Raw genomic sequence first — 25,082 nt, 5'->3', positions numbered from 1 at the left:
TGGGGAGAGACTGGATGAGAAGAGGGATGGGAAATTGTGGTTGAGAATAATAAATAAGTAAATAAACAAATAAATAAAATATTTTATCTTATGTGGTGGGTCAAAACAAGTGAACAGGAAGTCTCGTCCATTCCCAATGAGCTATTTGCAATTGATAGTTACTGGTAGGAGGTAAGTCAGTTTTCTTTAAGAATGTTGCCCACTAGTAGGTCAACCATACTCCAGTGAAAGGCCACACACCAAGAATATATGGAGAGGGAATCTGTTTTCTTTTTACTTTTGTTTTTAAGAAGACACAAAGTTGGGTAGGTAGGAAAGAGGGATTGGATCTGGAAGAAGTTGGGTAGGGGTTGTTATGGTCAAAATTAATTGTACAAAAATTTCAAAGGTCTAATAAAAGAAAAAAAAAGAATTTTCAGTCCACACCTGGGTGGTGGTGGTGAATCAAACAAAATTAAAGAGGTGAAAAACTTCTAGATTCAGTGGAACTGATGCACATATGAACTTACAGGCTAGGGCATGCATAAGACCTCCATAGGTTCAAGTCAGAGGGGTCCCCGCACTGAGAGGAGAAGGGGACATGGGGTCCCACCCATAAAGAGCATAATTTATACCCACTGGCAATGGGAAATCAGCGTTCTCCACTGGACTCTAACTGCTCATATCAAACACACACCAAGGAAGACCTCATGCCCATTAGTAGTTGGCCAACACAAAATGAACTAAGTGTGTGTGTGTTTCTATGGGTGAATATGTGTATGAGTGTGTATGTGTGTGTCTGTGTCTGTGTGTGTGAGAGAGAGAGAGACAGAATTGTTTGGAAAGGAGACTTGAGGATATGGCCTTGAAACTGGACTTAAGTCTCAGGAGAAGTCAGTCCTCTCCCTTCTGATTTCAACTAATCTTCACCTTCTCACAGTCCTAGACACTGACTACCAGATTGAGATTTTTTTCATTCCCTCTTGGATTCTTGGGAATCTGGATTCTATACCGGGGGCCTTCTGTAACCCTGTATTCTAATGGCATCCTCAGTGAGGACAGGTGAACTGAGACACCCTGGAATGATTCCTTACCAGGATTCCTGATGTGCCCCATGCCTCCTGTACTTAAGAACAGTCAGCCCCTAGGGATAGGACTATGTAAATATTTTGCAGGATCTGTATAAATACAAAAGGAGCTGAGATCTGAGAGGGCTCAGGATGTAAATCACTTGCTGCACAATGTAGGTATCTGAGTTATGATCCCTAGCACTTACATAAAATCTGGGCATAGAGGTGGATCTCTGTAACCTCAATGCTGAGAGGACAATAGAGACAGGAGGGTCCCCAGATTTTCTGGCCTGCCAGTCACTGATAGATGAGCTCCAGGTTCAGTTAGAAATCCTGTTACCCCAAATATGGTGAAGAATAACAGAAAAAGGTATCCAGTGAGAACTTCTGGTCTCCAAACACACCTGGCCACACACGTGTACAAGCACTACCATATATGAACATGTTCATACATGAACATGTACACACACACAAAATAAAAACAAAAGGAAGGAAGAAAAAGAAAATACAAGGGCACCTTGATATTGAGACTCTTAAGACAGTAGCATCAAGACATTGAAACAAACATAGGGCCTTTCTAAGTCAAAATGGGTTGTGAGCCCATGAAGGCAGCCATATTTCACAATGTAGGGGATTTCTCTCTCCCTACACCATGTTCTCTAACACCCTAACACTCTCCCTGGGTGGTGGCGCATGCCTTTAATCCCAGCACTCAGGAAGCAAGCCAAGCAGATCTCTGTGAGTTTGAGGCCAGCCTGGTCTACAGAGCAAGATCCAGGACAGGCACCAAAAACTACATAGAGAAACCCTGTCTTGAAAAACAAAACAAAACAACAACAACAACAACAAAAACTCACTGCAACACTCTCTCCCCGTGACATATTCTCAAATGGTTGCTTAAGAAAGGGAGAGTTACTGGCTGTTGTTTGAATATATATATATTATTATTATTGTGAAAGGAGTTTAGAAATCCAGTCTAATCATTTTAAAGATACCTGAAGTACATTCCAAAGAGATGAATTGGCTTTCTCAAGTTCGCACTAGTAAACCTAAGACTGGGCGGGAACTAAGAGATCTCATCAGCCAGAGCAAGGCTCACTCACACACACACAGGCTCAAGGAGAGAGAACTGAAGAGATTTTCCATCCACTCAAAGGAAAGTTTCAATCTACATTTTGGTCCATTTTCTGTAGAAGAAAAGGACACACTAGTCTATTATGTACATTTTTTAAATTGTTTTATTTCTTTTACATACCAACCACAGTTTCCCCTCCCTCCTCTCCTCCTGTACTCTCCCCGACCTCCTTCCTATCCCCTCTCCCCATCCACTCCTCAGAAAGGGTAAAGCCTCCCATGTGAGTCAACAAAGACTGGCATATCAAGTTGAGGCAGGACCCAAGCTCCCCACAACCCATCAAGGCTGATCAAGGCATCCCGCAATAGGGAATAGGTTCCAAAAAGCGAGCTCATGTGCCAGGGACAGATCTTGGTCCCACTTCTAGGGGCCCCACAACAGACCAAACTACACAACTGCTACCCACATGCTGAAGTACCTAGGTCTGTCCCATGCAGGCTTCCTAATCTAGAGTCTGAGCTCCCATGAGTTCTGGTCAGCTGTCCCTGTGGGTTTCCCTTTGAGGACCAGCTATATAGAGGGACCACTCAAGATGTTTTATGTGTGATGCATCAATTCAAATATGTTCAGAAAAATCATAACTCAGCACACACACAAATATAATATTGAATACACAGTCATCAATGCCATGCCAACAGCTTTTTTTTTTTTTTAAGGAAACACTACTTACAAAGCAATGTGAGAATAATATTTATTTTCTTTAAAACTCTGGTTAATGTATATCTGAAGGAACATAAAACAAATGAAGTCCTAATTAGTTTCTCTGGCTTTGAGAAGACTGGAAATCTATCAATGCTCATGAAAGGATGACTCTTCCTGGCGTTGACATCATGGAGAGAGAAGTCTAACAAGAGTGTAGCTCTTCAGTGTTGCTCCAGCTCCAAGAAGCTTGCCTATTCCTTCTTAAAGATCCGCTTGGCTTCGACTCCTTCATATGTGTAGGTCTGAAAGATGTTTAAAAACAAAAAAGAACGTGTCAATTAAGTTAATATCCCAAATTAAGAAAAATAATAACGTTAGAGCCTGTCCTAGTGTTTTCTTGAATTTGATAGAAGCATTTTAGGAAGATATAGGATAGAACCATTAAAATTACATTTTGGGTTGAGGCATTTATTTTTTTGTTATTAAAATAAGAATTGATGTATATATATGCAAACTCTCCTCAATAAATAGATGTCTCATATATATGTGTGTGTGTTGTATATATATAAATAAATATTTACAAGAGAGAAGTAACAGTTTACTTATTAAAGGTGTAACTCAGAAGTGACAAAATTCTTGTTCATAATCATTTTTGCGTTTGACATGTAGTTATAAATCTTTCTTACAACTTACCTGGATGAGTTCACCACCAGAAATTTCTCGGACAGCAATCAGCTCCTTTCCATTGTCTATGCGTTTGAATTTTCCAATGAGTTTATTTCCCTCAAGGCTCCAGGTCCCCTGTGTCACAATAATAAGGCAGCATTTTTATGGTCTTGCATGTCTCTAACACGATTTCCAGTTTTACAGACCCACATCTTCTTCACTCAGTGACCCTATGCACTCTATGAAGTAATACATTTCCTCCATTTTACGTCTACAGAGACTGTGAAATGTCATAGCGATTCCTCGAAAGTCAGAAAGAGATTGGACATGCGCTGTGGGAGTCCAGGCTGTACCGGGAACTACTAGGCACCACTCCGCTGACAATTGCTATAGGCTGAATTCCAGTGCAGAGGAGTAGTGATGACATTAGTGATGAAATACTCAGCAGTTAGACTGTCGTGGCAGGTGAGGAGAGAACTGACAACACAAGCCTGGGGACCTGAATTCAAGTCCCCGGAATCCATGTGAAAAGCCAGGTGTGCTCCCAAATGCCTGTGACACTGACGCTGTAGAGACCGGAGGCTCATGGGGCTTTGTGAGCGCCAGCCTCCCTCCAGGTTCAGTGAGATACCCTGTTTCAAGGGGGTAAGATGCGCAGCAGTGGAGTGGGGCACTCGATGTCCTCCTCTGGCCTCTCCATGTGCACTTGGGCGTGGGCATGGGCACAAACACACACACACACACACACACACACACACACACACACACACACACACATCACTGCAAACATACTCTGAGGCTAAAAATACTTTTGAAAAATTAATTGGATAGAGTGAGTCCTTAAAAATTTTTTTTATCTTGTCCATTGAAAGAGACATTCTTAATTACCTATAATGCATTAAACTTTCACATTTGGCTACTCACCCGTTCATTAACTTTTTTAATCAATGTTTATTTGAGATGAGATCTCATATAGCCCACACCGGCCTCAAACTTACTCTGTGTGTGAGGAAAAGCTTGACTTTATGATCCTCCTGACTCCAGTTCCCAAGTCCTGAGATTACAGGAAGGTGTGACCATGTCCAGTTTTTATGCAGCATTGGAAACACAACCCAGGGTTTTATACCTGCTACAGTCTCCTGATTCAACTACATTTCCAGCTTCTCAGTTTATTGTCCAAGTACATTTATAAACAGTTACTGTGTTTGAATATCTTAAACACTATAACTTGTGTTCTCCCAGCAGGAAGAGTTGAAAATGCAGAACTTTACATTTTCTTGTGTGGTGGTTTGAAAGAAAGCAGCCCCCATAGGGAATGGCACCATTAGGGGGTGTGACTTTGTTGTAGTAGGTGTGGCTTTGTTGAAGGAAGTGTGTCACTGTTGGGGTGGACTTAGGTCTCCTATGCTCAAGTTATGCCCAGTGACACAGTTCGTGTCCTGTTGCCTGTAGATCAAGATGCATTAACTCTCAGCTCCTTCTCCAGCACCACATTTGCCTGCATGCCACTATGTCTCACCACAAAGATAATGGACTAAATCTCTGAAACTGTAAGCCACCCAATTAAATATTTTACATTATAAAAATTCCTGTGGTCATGGTGTCTGTTCAGAGCAATTGAAACCCTAAGTAAGACATCTTGTGACAATCCCGATACTCAGTCCATCTAAGAGGAGTATTCTAAACCTTATTGCTCAGTATAGCTTTTTTCACAGATGTGTATCACAATAAAATATTATATTTAAACATTTACCTCTGTGTATGATTATAAAATATGAACAGACTTTGTTGCTGCTTCAATAAATGAATGAATTTGCATTAGCTGAACCATTCCATGAGATAAAGCACTTTATATTGGTAAAAAAAAAAAATATCGAGAATGCATTGTTTATAAAAATGTCTTACATTGAGTTCCGTTCCATCTGCTAGACTGTAGGTAAAGTTGACACCAAGTTCAAACACAATGTCAATGTTGCGAAAGGTGCTTGACTCTTTGACTGTGAACTTGTTCCCTTCTTGTGTGATGGTCAATTTCAAATTGTCATGCGCTGCAAGCTTCCTTTTCACCACATTAACGCCTGCAAGAGGAGAGATTGGGAGGAGCATGAAATGAAAACGCCACAGAAAGTGTGTCCCTTTCTTAGCTCTGCTTTGGTCTGCTCATCTTTATTTTGTGGGTGGAGAAGAAAGAACAAATAGTGTTGTGTGTGCACAAGCACACTGAATTGCTTTTAGAGAAAGGGGAAGCTCTGGCAGATCCAGAGAAATGGTTCAGACAGCTTTTCTACACTAAGAAAATGTAAATGAAGCAGCAAACTGTAGCACCTCAGCCCTGGGTCATTTTAACAAGCTTAACAAACTTTTGCTTCAGTGTCTAGTCAAATTGCAGCAATGTCAAATGAAGCATTAAGAGGTGTATTCATTTATTAAAGGAATCAAGTTCAGTTCGGGATATTTATTCATTTCCAACACTACTTTGCTTTCCAAGTGAATTTATTTATTTTGTTGTCGTTTGAAACTGGTTCTTGGCATAAAACCCAGGCAGGCTCCAAACTTGCTGCATAGCTCAGGCTAGCCATTTCCCTCTCAAAGTGTTAAGATCACAGGCATATAGCACCATGCTTTGCTTGCTTTATAGTTGTATTTATTTTTCTGGCATTTCTGATTGGTCCCAAGCCAGAAAAATTAGAGATTTTATGGTTAAGTTCATTATAGTATGAATGTACAAATTTCATAAACTTAAATTTACAATCCCTAAAGTATAAGCTATAATTTTATGCAGGTTTTGTTTTCAGAAATAACACATAATTTTTGCCCAATTTTGTAGTGTAGGTTGCGAGAACATTAGCAGACATTTATAATAGAGTCAAAGTATACCTCCACAAAGGAAACAGCTTTCTATCGCTGTTCCTGAAGTTAGGCAAGTCAGAGAAGAGAACTACATAGAATTTATTCAAGCTGAGGTTTGATAAAATTGTTTTCTTATGTTACTAGAAGTTCCTTGTTCTTTTACCCCCTATAATCCAGTATTATTTTAAACCCTGGAAATTATCATAACTCACTACAATTGTCTTTCTTCTAATGAACACAAACATGTCAGTTTTCATTTACATAGGTGTAATTAGCAAGAAAGGGAAGAAAACCCAGGGGCTCTAACACTTGCCCTAGGGAACAAGATGTTTTCCTAAAGCAGGAAGTGTGGACATGGATTTCCAGACTCTGTACAATCACACCTGGAGCCTTACACATCACCGGTCATTCCCTAACACACACAGAGAGGAAAGCAAACATGAACTGCCCAGGTAGAAACCAGTCCTTACCCATTTTCTCCATGAACTTATCATAGTTCTCACTCCGGTCTACTTTCCAACTGCCGTCAAATGCCATGATCTCAGCTGTGTGTGCCTCTGGAAAAGCAGAGATTCAGTCCTGTCCACAAGAGAGAATTTATACTACTTCTTATCTTCGAACCAATTCATACTGTGATGTGGAAGTTTAAAGTTCAAGAGATTTCCTGACTACTTAACATGCCATGCCCCTTTTAGCTTCTCTTTATGTGCTTTCTTTGAATCTACTTCGGTGATTTTTTTTGAAAAGTTGATTGTCCAGTTCTCCTTCATAAACTTTACAAATGACATCATGTAGTTTTGTTGCAATGTCAAATTATTGACCTAGGTGCTAAAGCCTACACATCAGCATCTCAGGCAATATACTTACAGAGATCCAGGAATTTAGAAGCCTCTGGATGGTGGTGGCTGTTGAGGGAGGGAGAGTCACTGTCCTTTGGGGACTTGATAGTAGGTCCCCCATGCTCCAATAGGTGGACAAAATTCATGGGGACATGGGTAACAGTTACTATAACAACAACCAAGGAGGACATGAAGTTGGGAGGGTGATGGGATAGGGGCCATTAAGGGAGTTGGAAGGAGATGATGGTGGAATGTTACGATCAAACTGTATAAAAGTATGAAATTTTCAAAGGACAAATTAAGATGTTTTTAAGAAGCCACAGGTTGGAGACTGCTCAGTGGTTATAAGCACATGCTGTAAGTGGGTGTGGTGGCACCCCCCTGTAATCTCAACACTCGGGAGGCAGAGGCAGACGGATCTCGGAAGTTTGAGGACAGCCTGATCTACAGTGAGTTCCTGCCCTGCTGGGACTTTTTAAATGAGACTATGACCCAAACAAATAAAGAAACAATCAACAGCAAAAAAACAAACAAGTAAAAAAAAAAAAAACCACATACCGCTCTTACAGAGGATTCAGTTCGATTCCTAGCACCCATGTAGGCTGACACTCAACTGCCTGTAACACCAGTTCTGGGGCATCTGATCGCCTCCTCTGGATTCTGTGAGCACCTTACTCATGTCTTCGACAGCTCTCTATAAGGGTTTTTGTTTGTTTGTTTTTGTTTTTTGTCTTGTTATTTGATAGGTCTCTCACTGAACCTGAAGACTATTGATTAGCTATACTGCACAGCCAGCAAGTCCCAAGGATTCTCCTGAACCCCTCTTCCTGGTACTGAGGTTACAGGTGCCTGCTGCAGGTCCAGCTCTTTGAGGCATGCTCAGTGATCAGTGAACTATGGTTCATTGACATTTTACCAGTTGAGTTTTTAGCCTTATTTTTCCTTTTTCTCCTGCTCTACTGAGGACTAACCAAGGACCACTATGTGCTAGACAAGCATTCTATTCCTCAGCAAACGCTCCTCGCCCTCCAACTGACTTCTTTATTATTTAAATTTTTCACACAGTGTATTTGATGATAGTCCTTCCCATCACAAACCTTCACACAGACACATGTATGCACACAATTTAAAAATATAGTAAATCTCTTTTCTAAAGCTTACAGGTAATGGATCCAATATTTATTACAAAAGTAAGGCCAGTCTCTGGCCAAGGGAATAGAAATATGGTGTATTTAAAAAGAAACACGTGTTTTCGAAATGAACCAACAAGCTTAGTATTTCATAACACCCACTACCATGCATGATCTCAGATTGTTCAACCTGCCTGAGCCTCAGTTCTCTCACATATAAAGAAAGACAGCAGTGCCTTATAAGCAGACAGCATTCTTTTAAAGCATGTGTAAAAGCACCAACCTGAACAACTGGCGGACAGCGGGTACTTAAACCTGAGTTTCTGTCCTCATTGTCTGAGAAGGGAAGTTCCACACCAACACCTTTACAGCAGGAGCACCCCAGGCCTTGATCCACTTTACTATTTTGTGAAGAAAATTCATATTTTTGGTGTTTATTAGAAAGTGATTTTTGGCATTTAGTGTTCGGTACAGGTCACTCTTTGAGCCCGGTGTGCCTTGGATTTGCCAGGTAAGGACAATGTGTGGTCTGGCCTTGTATGTTTCCGCTCTGATCTCAAGACCACTGAAATAGCACATAGCTCAAGGAAGAGGTCTGGAAGGAAGACACTAGAGTGGTTTCTAGCCATTGGTCACCTAATAGTGTTTCCACACTAGGACTCCCTGCTCTGTCTGGGGCCACTTTCAACTGCTAAGAAGGAGCAAATGGCTTGGTTGTAAGAGAATCCTATTTGCATTCACACACGCTGCTAACAGATGGGCATTTGAAACTTAGTCTTCCATTTATCCGCTTGGAAAACACATTTTCTCTGGATTGTAGCATCACTAAATGTTTAATGCCCACTTAATTTTACAACACTATAGATATTTTCTAGTTTTCTCCCATACAGTTGCTCAACTCTTACCACTTACTAGATTCAATCTAGAAGATGAAAATTGCGCAAGACCTGTGGGCAGCACCACCTTTGGCTTACAGACGTTTCCTGTTGGTAATACTGAGTCGACTAACTTAGTATGGACCTAGCCCATTCACTTCCTGTTCTTATGGAACCCTAAGACTTAGCCTCTCAGGGTTTGGGGAAGTGTGGGAATGCGGATGCTGATGCTGTGGATACTATGGAATTCTGGCTCCCTCCCTTGGCTCTGCAGTCCTCATCCCCCTGAGTGAGTGGTCTGGAAGAAGTGGCAACTAGCAAAAGCTCCTGCTGATTTGCACCATGTCTCCAGAGGGAAGCAGAAAGCACAGTCTTCAGCACAGTTTCCATCAGCTGCTTGTACAGCCATTCTGCACTCCTCGGTGTGCAACGCAAGGTGTTTCAAAGTGTACTGTGTACTCCAAGGTCTGACTGCTCTACCGAGCCTGCTCTGAACTGCCAAGGGTGAGTCTGATATCCCTCCTTCATCTGGGAATAAAGGTCACAGTATAGTCCAAAAGACAAACAGTAGATGAAAGATAAGGAGTGAATATTATTATCATGATATTCAGAGATGTCAGCAACAAGGGGAAGAGGATGTCAGAGGATCGACCTTTAGAAGCTCACAGAAATCCCCTTTCCCCCATCAAATGATGGGAAAGAACATTTCTAGGTTATTATTTTGTGTATATAATAAAAAGAAAAAGAGCATTGTAAAGCATGGTATTTGACTTCCGAATTTATGGATTCTGCTTTTTATCCCAAGTTGTTCAGCTTTTACATATCAAAGACCAACAAATATGTTAAAAAGGATTGGATTGACAGAAAAGTTTTAAGATTACTGTGCATCCCTGGCACAAATGAAGAATGGGGAGTTTTCTAAAGTTTGCCAACAAGCTTTACCAAACTGTGTTCATGAACTGTTAAGGCTTGCTTGAATATGCTTCAGAGTTTAAATGATTGGTTGGCTTTCTTTCAAAGACTATAGGTTTGACAGCATGCAGAGGATGTCTAAATATAATGGAAAGTATGCTTTCCTGATTTTTAATAACTAAAGAGTGATTTTGAAAGATTCATCATACTTGTCATTCAAAAATTATCAACCTTTTTTTTTCTTTTTTCCTCTTTTGTTTTTCTAAAACAGGGCTTTGCTTTGTAGAGCAAATAGGCCTTGGACTTGAATCCTTTTGCCTCCCTCTGCCAAGGCATAGAATACCAGGCATGTCCACCAAATTGAATGACTATACCTGAGGAAGTGTGACTCCTCCATGATGCGATTCTACACACACACACACACACACACACACACACACACACACAAACCTCTTCCTTTGTGTCCACTTCAACTTGGCTCTAAAGTCTTCCAGCCTACCTCAGCATTGCTATCTACCATCTTGTCTCATATTTATCTTGGATATATATCTACCATACAGCAGTACCCAGAGTTATCAGCTATCCACTCCTATCTACTTTTATCTGCCTCCTATTACTAAAAAACCTGGTGTGCCACCATCTCGAGTGACCTCAAGTCCATATGGATAAGCCACAGCTCTCTGGCCTTATACTTCCTTAACTCCTTGGAATCACAATCCATCTTTACTTCATTGCTTTACCTACTTAAACCAATGTTATGTTCTGTGATGCGCCATCATTCTGGCATACCTTCCAGAGCACAACACTAAAGTCATGTCATTTATTCTCAGTTCCTTTGTTTTTTCCCACAGTATCAGTTCTTGGTCTTTCAAGAGAAATTTTGTTTTCTTTTCTATTAGAGGTGTTTCCATTTTCTCTATCAAAGGTAATTATATATATTTTGTCTATCAACTGTAATCAGTACAGCCAGGACTCATATTTCCTGAGCCTTCCTCTTTGTTAGTTTTAAATGCAGAACTTTTACTCTGTGAGGAAAGGTCATGAGGTACTACAAAACTTAGGATCAGAGCTTTATTAGGAGGGGTGGGGGGTGGCATAAGAGAGTGACCAGGCCCATGAGAGACACACACAGGGAGCGAGCAAGTGGGGGAGGAGGAGAGAGCAGAAGAAAAGGGAGGAGTCGTGACCGGATTTTTAAGGATTTCCCTGCGCATGCGCATGTGGGCTTGCTTACAGAACTACGACACACATGTGCAGATAGCGTGACCATACTGCACACGGATGACGTAAGAAAGACATAAAGCCCCTTACTTGGCTACTGAACTGCGCATGTGCAGTCATGCAGCTGGAGGAGTGGCAGAATCCTAACACCCCTCCCCTCCAACTGAGACAGATTGTAAAGTCAAGCTCTCACTAATGGGATGATGGAGTCACCCTCTAGATTAGGCATAAAAGATGGCGGTCATCTGGGCCCCGTGTGCTTGCTAGCCAGGTTTGGGCTCTGGCACACCCTTTTTACAAATAGAACTGCCCTGAGAGTCACTTTCACATTGTTTAATTTGTTCGTGTGTTCCTTCCCGTGACTCAAGATTATTCGTTGTTTTTTAACAGTCTGAAGAGAAAGTCGGTCAGCTGTTGTCCCTCAAACTGAAGCTTCTGCTTGGTTTAGCTGCATTCTCTATCCTAATCAGTATCCTCTAGCCAATAAAAACAAAACAGAACCAAAACTCCCCCATGCATTTTTCTGATGATGGGGTACTATTACACATTCATATTTCCTAGTCCCACCCTCATCATCCATCTGCTTCACAAGACTTCTGTGTGGTTTCCTGCGTTTGTAACAAGGTTTGCACCTTTAGTCATTTTACAGCCTTTTAGCCTTGTCCTCAGCAGATGGCTGGCAGGAAGAATCAACGGTCTTGCAGTTCTCCCCTAGCTTGATGCCTTTTCCCTTTTAAAACTACTTGTTATTTCTTTTGTAATTCTTTCACCCATCTGTGTGTTCAAAACTGTATCCATTTCCATTCAGAGGAGAGATTGCCAGTGTCTGATCATCCAATGTGTGTGTCATCATGAACTATGTACTGCTATCTTCTATATGACAAGGTTCTGTTTCCCCAACACAATATTCTGACTCCTTACCTGCTTTGCAGCTTAATTGCAGAGTTCCTATCTGCAGGATCACCCAAAGAAATTTAATTGATGATAGATGGCTCAGAAAGTATCTAGATGACAAGACACTACAAGGGACTTTGGATCCTTATGAAGTGAGTCAGGGCCACATACTGAGTTCCAGGCCAACAAGGACATAGTGAGACCTTATCTAAAAACCAAATAGAACAAGCAAAAATCACTATATCAACATCTTCTTATCTTTAGAAAGTTCTTTATTTTGTGTGTGTGTGTATGTATGTATGTGTGTGTGTGTGTGTGTGTGTGTGAGAGAGAGAGAGAGAGAGAGAGAGAGAGAGAGAGACAGAGAGAGAGAGAGAGAGAGAGAGAGAGAGAGAGAGATTTGCTGTATATAAGTAATATGTGTAAATGTTAGTGCTTATGTGTTTACAGATGTTGATGATGAATGACTTTGGTCAATCATTTTTTTCACCTTTTAATTTTTGAGACAGTGACTCTCCTTGAACTTGAAGCTCACTGATTTGGCTGGATTGGCTGGCCAATGATCTTTAGCAGTTGTAGGCATGCATGCTCATGCTTGGCTTTTTTATATATGGTCTGGTGATCTGAACTAGGTTCCCATGCCTGTATAGCTAACAATTTACAGACTGGGCATCTCCTGAAGCCCCACTTTCTTTACATGTTTAAGTAATTAAAGTACAGGCTAATGAGCAACCAATGCAGGTAATTTAGAAAATTAAAATATTTGAGGAGCTCTCTGGGGTGTAAGCTAGTCGAACATTATTATAAATTTACTGGGAAATAAGGAGTAAACTTTGATGATGGCAATGAGCCTGGATAAAGGTAAGCACTGGGGGCAGGGCCCTAGACTGCTGTCCTGGGTCACAGTGGGTGCTTCTTATGTTTGCAAACTATGCATCTGCTCCCATATCTGAACACAGTATTCCCTTTGGTTTACCTCATCTACCTCAGGGATCAACCTTTCAAACAGCAGGTCAATCAGAGCTTGAAATTTGCTCCCACTGTCTCTGCCCTTTCAGTCAGAATTTGCCTCTTAAGTCATTTTTCTGCTAAGGGAACATTTCAGAAATTATTGAGGTCCAGCCTCTTTAATTTCCCTCCCAGGGGCCTAGAAGATACACTACTAATGGCGGGGGTAATCTGCGGGAAAATAATAAGTACACTGGTTCTTTTGTCTGTTTGCTTTATTCCTCTGAGATTAAATTCTATCGACACAGCTTCAATTCTATTCTCATACTTAGCTCCTCTCTGTCCCTTCTCCTCCTGTCCTAGTTCTAGCTAAGCTCTTTTTGCCTCATCCTCATCCTCATCTTCATTTCTCTCCATCTTGGTCCTTCCCGTTCCTCTCCTGGGACCAGTCTCTATCCTCCCAGCAGCCTGACTCCTACAATACCAAACAAAAGCTTCCAAGCTCCCTACCAGAGCCACCAGAGCCAGCTTCATTTGCAACCCAAAAGGGGAGTGAATAGAGGAGGTGGGGTCAGATAAGGCCTGGAATAAGTCAGAAAGGGAATTTATGTGCTCAAAATATATTCTAATAAGTGGTTAGGTGAAATGTTACGAGTCTATCAAAAATGTGTTCAAACTACAATCATACAGATGGTTAGATAAAGGAGTCTGTAAGTCACTAAAACAAAACTGCCTCTGTTTTCCTATGCCACCATAAACTGGCAGGGTGGGGTAACTCTGTACAGAGCTGGGAAGTCTGCCTCACAGCTAGGATGCATCTGGTATGCAAAAAGCCGTTTTGTTCTGAATCAGTAACTCTGGAATGCCATTAGGGCTATGAGAGAAAGGAGGGTCTGAGCTTTATGTGAACAAGAAACACAGCTATGCCTAGGATGCTAGAGAAATTTCAGGTAAATGTACTGTTAGAAGTTCTTGGAAGCATACATAGCACAAGAAAATGATTGCAGGAACCTGCTAATATATATACAAAAGCTAAAATATCACCAAGACTTCTTAAAACATGGCTTGACCTTCAGAAAAGTCCTTGACCTTTTCAAGTAGTAGCTTTTTTCATAGTAGCTGAATTCCATTACATTTTCCTGCAGCTTGCAGCAAGAACAGATTTAAATGGAACTAATTTAAATGGAAAACCATTCCTTACTAATTTAAATTGTCCTTTCACTATTTATTCATCTGTCAATTAACTAATCTATCCCCTAATTATAAGTCAAAAAACACAATTTATGAAGTTTAATTGAAATGCAAATCAATATTTTCTTTACTCTTTCTTGTATTGTGTGTATACATGTGTGTATTTCACATGTACACAGGTTTGTGTAGAATTGTGTGTGTGAATGGTTGCACAAGTGTGCCATGACACCTGTTTTGAAGTCAAAGGACAACCTTGAGTGATGATCCTCATCTTCTACTGTGAAGGCCTAGATATGACTTTACAGGCTCTACCTTATGGAAAGGGCCCCCATCTCAGACCACCTGCTGTACTCAGTTTCAGGAAGGACCTCAGGAATGTGTCATGACAACTTGAACAGATCCAGAGCAGTATCCTCCTGCAGACATCCTGTCTATGGTTTATGGCCCTTGAAGATATCTAGATAATCGTGCTGAGCAGTCCAGATAATCCTGTTCAGCAAGTTGTGGTTCTGTGCCAAAAGTCTAACCCAATGTTTTCAAATGTGGTTTCACACCCGAAGTCTAGACCAATAGTTTCAAAAAATCACCTTGCGCCATATCCCTTCTACCCAATCCCAAGTTGTCAATTCCTGACTTGTGGCTTTTCCCTATAAAAACTCTCTACACCTGGGCTCCTGGCCGCCACCACATTTCCTTCCATCTACCCCGCGGTGGCCCAGGTTGAATCTGAATAAAAGGACCCTTGTGTTTTTGCATCTCCTTGGTGGTCTCTGGGGGTTTTGCGAAAGGGGTACAACACCACCTTGTTTAAGAGAGTCTCTTGTTGTGCAGCTGTGTAAGTCAGGCTAGGTGACCCATGAGTGTCCCCACATCCTCCTGTTACCACCTTCCATTTCACTGTAGGAGTGAAGGGATTGCACGTGCCTGCCGCTGTGCTTGACTCTGTGTGGGTTCCGGGGACTTGAACTCAGTTCCTCACATTTGCATGGCAAGCACTTTACACCCTGAGCTATCTCCCCAGTTGTGGGGCGTTCACCCACCACCCCCACAGCTTCACAGAGTTTTCTTCCAGAGTGTGATCAGCAGGAAATATTAGAAGGATTTATTGAGGAGAATATTGCAGAGATAAACAGATAGAAAATAAAGGATAGCCTCGAGAGGGCCTGGAACCTATTCCAACGGGCCCCGACTGTCTCTGGTCCAGGGTTTTTATAGAGACGCCAAGGGGTGGAGCAAAAGACCTCCTCCCCCAGCACAGCCAAGTGCAGAGCATCTCAGACACCTGCACTCAGGCCCGTGGTCCTGATCATCCTCTATTCGGACCTGCTGGGTAAAGCCATGAGGAACCCGAGAATGGGCTCCCACACCCAGTCTCTAATTTTTTTTCTTCATCTCATTAAGAGGTTATTGTTTTCAGTAAAAATGTTCAATCTAAATCAAGCTTGTCTATCCATCTTGTGTATAAAGGAGAATAAAGACAGTCAATCTTTAAATCCTAGTGGTTGATCTATTTTAATGGTTAAACTAAGGTCTGTTTACTAGAACTGAAACAAGCAAGTCCTGAACACAAACTGGAATGTAAAACTAAGTGATGGGTTGTCAGAACATGGACCAAGAATGGAGCTATGTGAGGAGAATTGTGAGAGCTTGAGAGAAAACTCCAAGTAAACAAGACAAAAGTCTTGTGACCTCTGTTTCTCCATAACATGGGTTGTTCTTGAAATGTGCTCCGTGCCCCTCCCAGGTGTAGTAAACAGGAATGGGTTATTACTCAGATGATGTTTCCAAGCATGAGATGTCCTCATGACTGTATACAGCCTAAACTCATGTGGCCTTGGCTCATTTGACCTTGCTTAGCCCTCAGAATACCCTCAGAATATAAATTATCTGATGTTCTGATAAAGTTGACTATTGCATGAGACTTTATTTGGCCTCATTTTTAGGTCCCACTCTCTCAGATTCACACTGCCAACTAGAGCAGTAACAATGGGTTATTTTATTCATTGTCACCAATACCTCTGCCCTAATATCTCTGCTAACCTTTGAGAATTGTTCTGAGTCAGTTTATCCTACAGATTCCAGGGAATTGGTTGTCAGTGTAAGTCAATATCCACCTTTGGATGCAGACTGATGGCTCTGGCTTTGTTTAGGGAAAAGTAAGGACCTCAGAGCAATGAACTCTCGGTTTTCTTTGTTAATGGTGGTTCTACTACTCTTCAGCTATTTGGAGGTGAAGTTGTTAATAGAGGATTAAGTTAAATATTGTATCAAATAGTGTGTGTGTGTGTGTGTGTGTATGTGTGTGTGTGTGTGTGTGTGTGTGTTTGCATGTGCGAGCAAGGCTTGATGGACTTCGAGCTTTTTTTTTTATTATTAATTTAGAAAGAGTTTGAAAGTAAACTTTTTCTAGTGCTAAGGATTAAACTTAGACTTTTGCCTTGCTGTTGAACTAGTCTTGAAAAGTGTTATGGATGCATTTTAAAAGATGAAAAAGTTAAGATATAGGTCCCACTGATTTTTGAATGATCAAGAATAATTCTGTAAAAAACATTTAAGGCACTTCTGGCCTATGTGTCAAATCAGGTACAAACTGGAGAATTTATTTTATTAAATCTAGCTGTGCTATATTGTTCTGTAGGTATGGTCTGCAATTGGTAAGTTGAATGACCCTGCTCTGTCAATGTAATCAATGGCTTAGTTTAGGTTCTATAAACTGTAACATGCCATCTGTTAGGTCTCAAAGAAACCTAGGTCAAATGGCAAAGGTGCCTATCAATAAAGCAAAGTCTCACTACAGCATCACTTGGTGGCTCCTCCCAGCACTCTCATCCTGCCCCCCCCCCTAAAACTCCCCCTCCCTCGAGCTGGGCTTCCACTTCCCTTGCCCCAGCTTCTCTTCCCTCTATAACTCAGCCATTTCGGTCTTGCAGGCTCTTGGTAGTCTTGGCCTCTTGGTTCATGGATCTTCTCCCCTCTTTCTCTTTCTTATCCTCTCCTCCTCCCTCCCGCTATGGCCTGATTCAGTCTAGAAACTTCCAGATGCCTCTGGCTTTTCTTTCCCACACATCTACAATAGATTTCTTCTCCTCAACCATACCTTGGAGTGGTTATGTCCTCATTTTTCATTCAGCATCTACAGAAAGGGGAATTTTATAGAGCTGTTTCTGCTAGGATATCATCGCCATGGTACATTGCACAATGGAATATTATTCCACTGTTAAGAAAGATGAAATTACAAAATTTGCAGGCAAATGGATGGAGTTGGAAACAATCTTCCTAAATGAGGCAACCCAGACCCCAAGAGACGAATATTACATGTTTTCTCTTGTATGTTGATGTTAGCCTTTAAGCTTTAGATATGCATGTTTCAATCTGAATAACCACAGGGGTGAGGCAGCTAGTTCATGGCATAAGGGTCTTCCATGGCAGGGGAAATAGGGTAGAGTGTCACGAAGGGATAAAGGAGAAACTGGAATAGGAGGATTAAGTGGGGAGAAGGTGAAAGGTAAACAGCGCTGGTGGTGGCGCTGGTTACCACATGGAAAGGTCATGGTCACAACAGAACCCAGTGGTACATTTAGAGCTTTATTAGGGAGGAAAGGCGGGGGGGGGGGCGCAGAAAGAGGGGAAAGCCAGGCCTGGTGGGGGAGGGAATGGGGAGAGGAGCAGGGGTCCGCTTCCAGCTTTTAAAGGCGGGTACATAGTTGCCCGCGCCTGTTGATGATGTAAGATGCAAGAACCCTTGCTAAGCATGTGCCGGAGTGAGGGCAGGATTCTAACAGAAGGAAGAGAGGACAGGGTAAAGGAGGGAATATGGGTAGGGAAAAATGCCACACTACAGGCCTTTTGAAAAGCCAGATAGAAACCTACTATTGTAAAAGCTTCCTAAAATAGATGCATAGATAAAAGAAATTTAAATGGAATCACCATGTAGTGTGGAAGACAATACCTCAAATAGATATTTTATGCCACCAAATAAAACCTCTAGTACCACAAATGAGTTAAATCTTGTTGAATCTTTAGTCAAAGAGGTCCCTCACATGTCCCCCCAAAACATCACAGACCATTGGCAGGGCTAGAGATCACTCTACATAGCCTATGGTAAGTTTACTAACTATACTCTAGGAAGTTGTCTTAACCTCTGGCATAGAAACTCTGGAGCCCCACTTACCAAAATCTTACTATGTAAACATGACTCATACACTGTAAAAAGAGACACACAAACAGCATAGAATTAAATTTCATAACATGCTGTTTTCTTAAGTATCCTGTTTAAAGAGTGTTTCTTTTTTTCAGATAATTCCCTGCTGTTTTGTAAAAGACCAGATTTGTTCAAAATTTGTTCAGAAGGCCAACCTGTTCAAAGAATAGCACTGATTCCAAGAAGACCATGGCCCTATTGCTGTCAGTGAGTAGAACAGGGAGAATGAACTCATTCTAGGATCAATTTCCAGCAAATGTATTGTAAAGAAGGAAACTGGTAATTCAAAGAACATTTGTATATTTACTGAATAAATTTTAACATTATATAAAAAATTATATATAATAGTATTGAGAATACAGTAAGCATTATATATGTGTGTGTATATATGTTTTATATTATATATGTATTTTCATATTATATATATACATGTACATACACACATATACACACACACACAAACACACACACACAAAACACACACACACACACACACACACACACACACACACACACACACACATATATATATAATTTTTGAGACAGTAGAGTGGCAGTGCAAAAAAATTCTCCTGGAACATTTCCCCCTTTTTGTCTAAATACAAAGGAACATGTTTACTATGTTTAACTCTAACATAATAAAATTATATACAATAAGAACAATTATCAAGTAAGAAATACATTCACAATGTCCAGCTCATTAGTATTTGGAAAATTCAGAGAAAATACTCCATAATCTAACCTAATCTTGGTGAGTCCAAAGTTTTGTATCTAATTTACTTTCTATCATAACTCAGGAAAACTGTAACTATAACTATCCAATAGTCAACACCATTAGAGACCCGAGAAGGATATATTACCTGCATGAACAGGAGATACAGAGCAAACTTCCAAATCTATAGAAATGACAGAGACATCTGGCTGCCTGGACAGTCACCCCAAGGTTCCTTTGTAACATTGGGACACCCATCTTCAGCCTACAACATCTGACAGACTTTTTGTGAAGCAGGAATTTTTGCCTTGGTAAAGCTTAGCAGTCACCTTCTTTTGTGTCCTTCTTGTCCAATTTGGACAGCATACTGTCAGCAGTAGAGGGAAGGGCAGTTTCTTGCCTAGTGGCTAACTTTGCCACAATGAAAGCAAACTCCATATGGAGATTCTTTGATGTCTGTCATCCTCTTTTGAAGTCAATTGGTGCTGCCAGGAGCAGATGTGTCTCACTGTCATGAAAAGCTTTATGTTATTAAAACATTTTAAATGCCAAATTCTGTAGGTCTCTGAAGGGTTTGGAGGCCATCTATTTAAAAATATCTCTGTTTGACCTTGAAAACATACCTAATATGACTATAAAATAGTTACAGATGACTAACTACTAATCTGTATTTCTTTATTATCCTAAATAGTTTTCAAGGACTAGAACTTCACGTTAAATTTTCAAATGAGTTGAATAGGTACAATACCTTAAATAAGAATAGAAATGCATGTACAGAATAGCAAAATAACCTTTAATTTGTATCAATATAAAAAAATCCATACCAATGTAAAATATTTGAGGCTAGTAATTGCTTTTTTAGTTTAAAAGTAGACTCAATAATCTACCCTTTTATCCTATCATTCCCGTATCTCCCCTTTTTCTTTTCAGAACAAGATTCTAGAATCTAATCTCCTTTGTTTAGTGTTTTCCCTGACAAAGGTCAATAACCAACTCCCCTACATGCTGATAAACATCCATAATTCATCAAATGACCACTCATCCTACCTTTTGGGAATTTGGGCATCATGTTCTTAAAATTACTTCCTGTTGTCTGGTGGTGATGGCATCTTTGGTGGACCCTGAGCAAATTGAGATAATGGTCAAGTCCTGGGAGAGTTAACTATTGTACAATTTCAATGTGATGGGAATGTGCAGGGCTTATCCGAAGTCCTGGCTGGAATAGTATATGAGGCTGGACCTTCTTAGCTAACCACTGTGAAATTGTCCTGAGCAGTTTGTAGTCCAAAGCTGATCTTTGGGTGGTGTTTGTCAGCTTAGTGTCAGTGACTTCAAAGGTCGTTGTTAGGAAGGGTCACCATTCACTTCAGAAAACTTAAACATTTTAAATGTCATATACAGCAGATCTTGGAGAACTTAAAGGACCACCATCTATTAAATACATCAGGGGCACACAAACTTAATTCCTAGTTACCTGCTTCAGACTCAAGCCTGAAATCACAATCAGGAAGCTAGATGAAACCTACTCTAGAATTAGTTAGTAGTCTGTATGACCAGTAATATTACAACTGAAAGTTTAAGTATATATAATAATCTTATAAATTTTGAGATACTATATATCTATACCTTAAGACAGTTTTAAACAGTCAAAATAAAACCAAAGGATTATGAGATTAGTGCCTTTGAGCCACTTTAGTTAAAATTTTTAACTTATAACCATCCTTTCATGATTTATTTGCATTAGTATAGAATGTAGGACCTCCAGAAATTGGTAGTCCCCATACAATGTGAGGAAAGGTCAAATTAGTTATTTTTATAAACTAAAGTCTCTTGTTTGGGGGATATTTACTGCTAATAATTCCCAAAAAAATTACTGCAAGCTCTTTGTCAATGTTCATTTTCTGTCCATAATGAGTCAATTTCAGCAGTAGTAAAGAGTACCACAATTTCTACTGAGTTTATTCCTGCTAATTGACAAAGTCTTAATTTTCCTTTCAGAATCAATTTAGAAACCTTTCTACATAGGTTTTTAATTTTTTACTCTGTGTGGGAAAAATATCAATTCTAAAATATTGTCTTCTTTCGGCATAAATATTTCTGTGGGAGACTGTGTAGAAGTTACCTTCTATAATAAGCAGAATACAATCAAACTCTGGATCCAAATGATCCATATGTGCATTCTATAATTTCTTTCCTACTAAAACCAATTTCCTATCAGCCTCAGCTGATAACTTTCTTGGACTATTTAAGTCCTTATCACCTTGTAAGGTTTGAAATAAATTACTTAGTTCTTGAGTTGTCGGTCCAATTGTGGGTCATAGCCAGTTAGTCTCTCCCAGCAATTTTTGAAAATCATTAAAAGTTACAGTTTATCTCTCCCTATTTGTACTTTCTGTGGTTGTATATCTTGTAGACCTATCTTATATCCCAGGTAATTAAGATAATCTCTTTTTTTTTTTTTGGAGCAATTTATAATCCCCAACAAGGCAAATTTTTCTTTATCTCTTTAAACATTTTTTCCCTAAGGTATCTGAGTCTGAATCAGCTAGTAAGATATCATCCATATAATAGTAAATTATAGATTGAGGTAACTGTTCATGAATTTTTTCCAGTGGCTGTTGTACAAAATATTGACACAAAGTGTGGCTGTTTAACATCCCTTGTGGAAGAATTTTCCACTGATATCATTTAACAGGCTGGGAATTATTATAAGTAGGCATTTTGAAGGCAAATTTTTCTCTATCCTGACCTTCACTAAGTAGCTGATCTTGGGAAATTTCCATACCTTTAGCCCTATTTCATTGTTCTGTGACCCTAGCTTCCTCTCCCCACCATGTTTTCCATTGGAACTGAGGACCAGCTTCCAATATTGCTGTAGATAAATCTTTCCAGTCTTGTGGAATAATTTTGTTGCCCATGAATTTAACATCTGCTTCACAAAGGGTGAATGCATGCCATATGAAACAATTGCTTTCTTAAATCTCTTCAAATCTAAAACTTCTACAGGATCCCAGTTATCTGCTGCATAGCCTTGGGGCTATCTATCCTCTGGTGGTCTTTCTTTTATGGTAACTGAATAAATTAAGGTTGGTTTTCTAATAACCTTGGGCTGCTCCTCTGTAGTTTCATAATGCAATGGTGAGGTAGGTTCTGCTCTAAATTCCTCTGTGTGTGAATATTTTTCTTAGTTTTTTTAGTAGGTCTTTCTAAAAATTGTATCTTATCCACCAATTTTTTATATTTGTCACCAATATCAAACCACTTTTTGAAGGATAAACATGAATTGCCAAACTGATAATAATTATAACTGATATTATGTCAGTCCCAGCTAAGTTTATCACTTCATTTAAGTTTTCCATTTTCAAACCAATTATATATATATATATATATATATATATATATATATATATATATATATATATATATTTCCCCCCTTTACAGATTCTCAGGTGTCTTATCAGATCACAGTGATGCCAGCAAAGGGGAAGCTGTGGGAGAATAGCCAGCAGTTGTGGTAGCAGTTGACTGTAGGGGGTGGCCAGGCAGCTGGACTAGCTCCAATCCACCTGGTGCTTGTGGTACACTACATGGGACCAGCCTCAGAGGAGAGTGGTGGGTGTTACAGGAAGCCAGCCCAGGCGCTTGTGCTGGGCTGTGCAGGATGAGGGGAGGGAGAGGCCTGAGAAGCAGATGCAAAAGAGAAACGTGGTGTCTGATGGAAGCAACTACTTAGCTGAGGCCCCCTTAATATCCCAGATAACTTTTTGTCAAGTTGACAAAAAACTAGCCACCACATAACCTAAAGTACTCTTAAAGGCCACACCCTCCAACACAATACTGCTCATTAGATTTTAACAGAAGTTTGGAAGAAAAATATTCAAGCCACAGTGACTCCCTGGTAAACACTGTCACACAGTTCTGAGTCACAGAGAATCTAGTTGCATATAATTTGAGGAGCAGTCTAAGAACACAGACTAGCTTGTCTGCATGTCTCTAGGGCAGAAGTTCTCAACCTATGGGTCATGACTCCTTTTGGAGTCACACACCAGGTATTTACCCTACAATTCATAACAGTAGCAAAACTACAGTTATGAAGTAGCAATGAAATAACTTTATGGTTGGGAGTCACCACAACATGAGGAACTGTATTAAAGGTCACAGCACTAGGAAGGTTGAAAGTTGAAAACTGCTGTAGAGATAATCAACCTTCAGGAGACCATGGACAAGCGAATCAGCAGCATCAGTGACCAAAGGGTACAAGGAGAAAGGGCATCGTGTGCTGGAATCAAGGGCTCATTCACAGCCTCTCTTTGGAGCTCACAGAGGACACCCGCCATGAAGACAGGCAGACACGGACGGGTGCAATGCAGAGGGATTACCACGGTGGTTTACAAGCATGCTACTCCCTGCCTCTCAGCCAGATGGGCTGTGTGGATGTGGACCCCCCTAAATGTCTCATGGGATCATTTCCAGAATACTCTTGTGTTTTTCACCTCTCTTGATCACAAAACCAATACAGGCCTTCCTCAGAAAAGCCAGACCATACAGAAAAGCGAAAGCAGCTAACTCATTAAGAACTGTTTTCTCTAGTCTAAGAGCCATGTTAGCAGCAGCATGTAATTCAATCTCATCCTTTCTAAAAAGAAGAAGGCTTTAAAATCTGCATTACTGCGCTGCAATCTATTTTTCCATTTATCAGTACAATGACTTGGGTCCAGGTGGGGAGCTCCGTGGGTAAAAGTACTTGCAGGACTACATGATCACGTGAGCTCAGCTCCCAAAGAGTCATATAGACTGGGCACAGTTTGTCCTCTGACTTCTACACATGTGCCACAGTACACTCACACACTCACACACAAATATGTATAAACACACAGACACAAAATGAATAATCTCTAAAATATGTTACTTCAGTGGAACAGTCTGTAAATAACTTTAATGTCTGTATGGTATTGTTTTATAGAAATATCTCATAATGTACTTAGTTCAAGGGTATATATTTGTACTGTTTGAAACTTCCCTTCTTATAATGTATGTCTTTGGCTTTGTGAACTCCTGAAGCAGACTTGGTGGAGAGGTAGTCCAGTCAAGCCAGCTCTCATACAGATGCATGACTTCCTATTGCGGGATCGGGTCAGAGCATGTCTGGTGGCCTGAAAGTGCTTCCTCTCTGTTCCACTTGTTAACTCTGCCTTGGAAAGCCGTGCACCGGGGAACTCTGCTGTGTAAGGCTGGATTCTATCATGGAATTGCCCTAAAAAGCAGCTCTTCAAAACAAAAGTGCAATCATAGCTGGCAAGCACCAAGTGAGACAGTCTTTGATAGTTGAGGGTATTGCCAGTGAGAAATGATATACATATACTATCTGTGTATATGTCTAGACATGTGGATCTATTTTGTAAATGTGTTTGTTTTCTACAAAGGGTTAGTTTGGCCATTCGAGAATAACAAAAACCAACTCCAAAGAAACCTTTTGACAAATGAATGATTAACTGGCTCAAATATGATTGATGATTATGAGCAGACTATATCTCAAGCTTGCTCAGGGAAGTTAAGAACACAGAGGCTTATGCTGAGACGAGCAGACTCCAGCAAGCACCTGATTATCTGAACAATAAAATGCTCACCTTAGCCCTTTCCCTTCATGTAAGTGATAACAGAACTCCTAATGGTGGATTTCTGTTTAGCTGGGATGTGTGAGAACAACTTGGAAGAAGGAGGTAAGGATGCAGAAAGAGGAATGGATGCATAAATAAAGATCACCCATGAGAAAAACTCCCAATTGGATGTCTGTGATCTCCAACTCTTTTTTAAATT

The 25,082-nt window shown here is 40.4% G+C and overlaps 1 protein-coding gene, 1 long non-coding RNA gene and 1 pseudogene across 3 annotated transcripts in view; 2 read left to right on the top strand and 1 right to left on the bottom strand.

Annotated features, from left to right (window-relative positions):
* LOC121830324 (uncharacterized) overlaps positions 1-18,888 on the top strand; it is a 42,548-nt gene extending 23,660 nt beyond the window's left edge. The window contains exons 2-3 of one of the 2 annotated variants that reach the window (XR_013052350.1): positions 9,461-9,690; positions 18,649-18,888. This is a non-coding gene — a long non-coding RNA (uncharacterized LOC121830324). Of the gene's footprint in view, positions 1-9,382; positions 9,691-18,648 lie in introns of both variants that reach the window. The other variant, XR_006073510.2, reaches the window with a different exon arrangement.
* LOC102912823 (fatty acid-binding protein, intestinal) lies at positions 2,859-7,001 on the bottom strand. Its single transcript, XM_006991871.4, has 4 exons — positions 6,813-7,001; positions 5,398-5,570; positions 3,520-3,627; positions 2,859-3,128 (listed from the first exon to the last, which is right to left on the bottom strand). The coding sequence occupies exons 1-4, from the start codon at positions 6,877-6,879 to the stop codon at positions 3,078-3,080; spliced, it is 399 nt and encodes a 132-aa protein (XP_006991933.1). The 5' UTR covers positions 6,880-7,001; the 3' UTR covers positions 2,859-3,077.
* A 4,595-nt stretch (positions 18,889-23,483) lies between the features above and the next one.
* The window catches only part of LOC143274064 (large ribosomal subunit protein eL19 pseudogene), a 6,258-nt pseudogene continuing 4,659 nt past the window's right edge, over positions 23,484-25,082 (top strand).

The sequence above is a fragment of the Peromyscus maniculatus genome, chromosome 6 (genome assembly GCF_049852395.1).
Source record: "Peromyscus maniculatus bairdii isolate BWxNUB_F1_BW_parent chromosome 6, HU_Pman_BW_mat_3.1, whole genome shotgun sequence".
Classification (NCBI taxonomy): Eukaryota; Metazoa; Chordata; class Mammalia; order Rodentia; family Cricetidae; genus Peromyscus; species Peromyscus maniculatus.
Note: the sequence above shows the minus strand (reverse complement) of the source record. Positions and strands in the feature narration are given on the sequence as shown.

Bases quoted from the DNA above. Each gene is read 5' to 3' on its own strand.
- LOC102912823 (XM_006991871.4), bottom strand. From the start codon at position 6,879: ATGGCATTTGACGGCAGTTGGAAAGTAGACCGGAGTGAGAACTATGAT. The intron at 5,571-6,812 runs GTAAGGACTGGT...CTCCTCTTGCAG, and splicing joins TAAGTTCATGGAGAAAATGG to GCGTTAATGTGGTGAAAAGG. The intron at 3,129-3,519 runs GTAAGTTGTAAG...AACATCTTTCAG, and splicing joins CTGGTGGTGAACTCATCCAG to ACCTACACATATGAAGGAGT.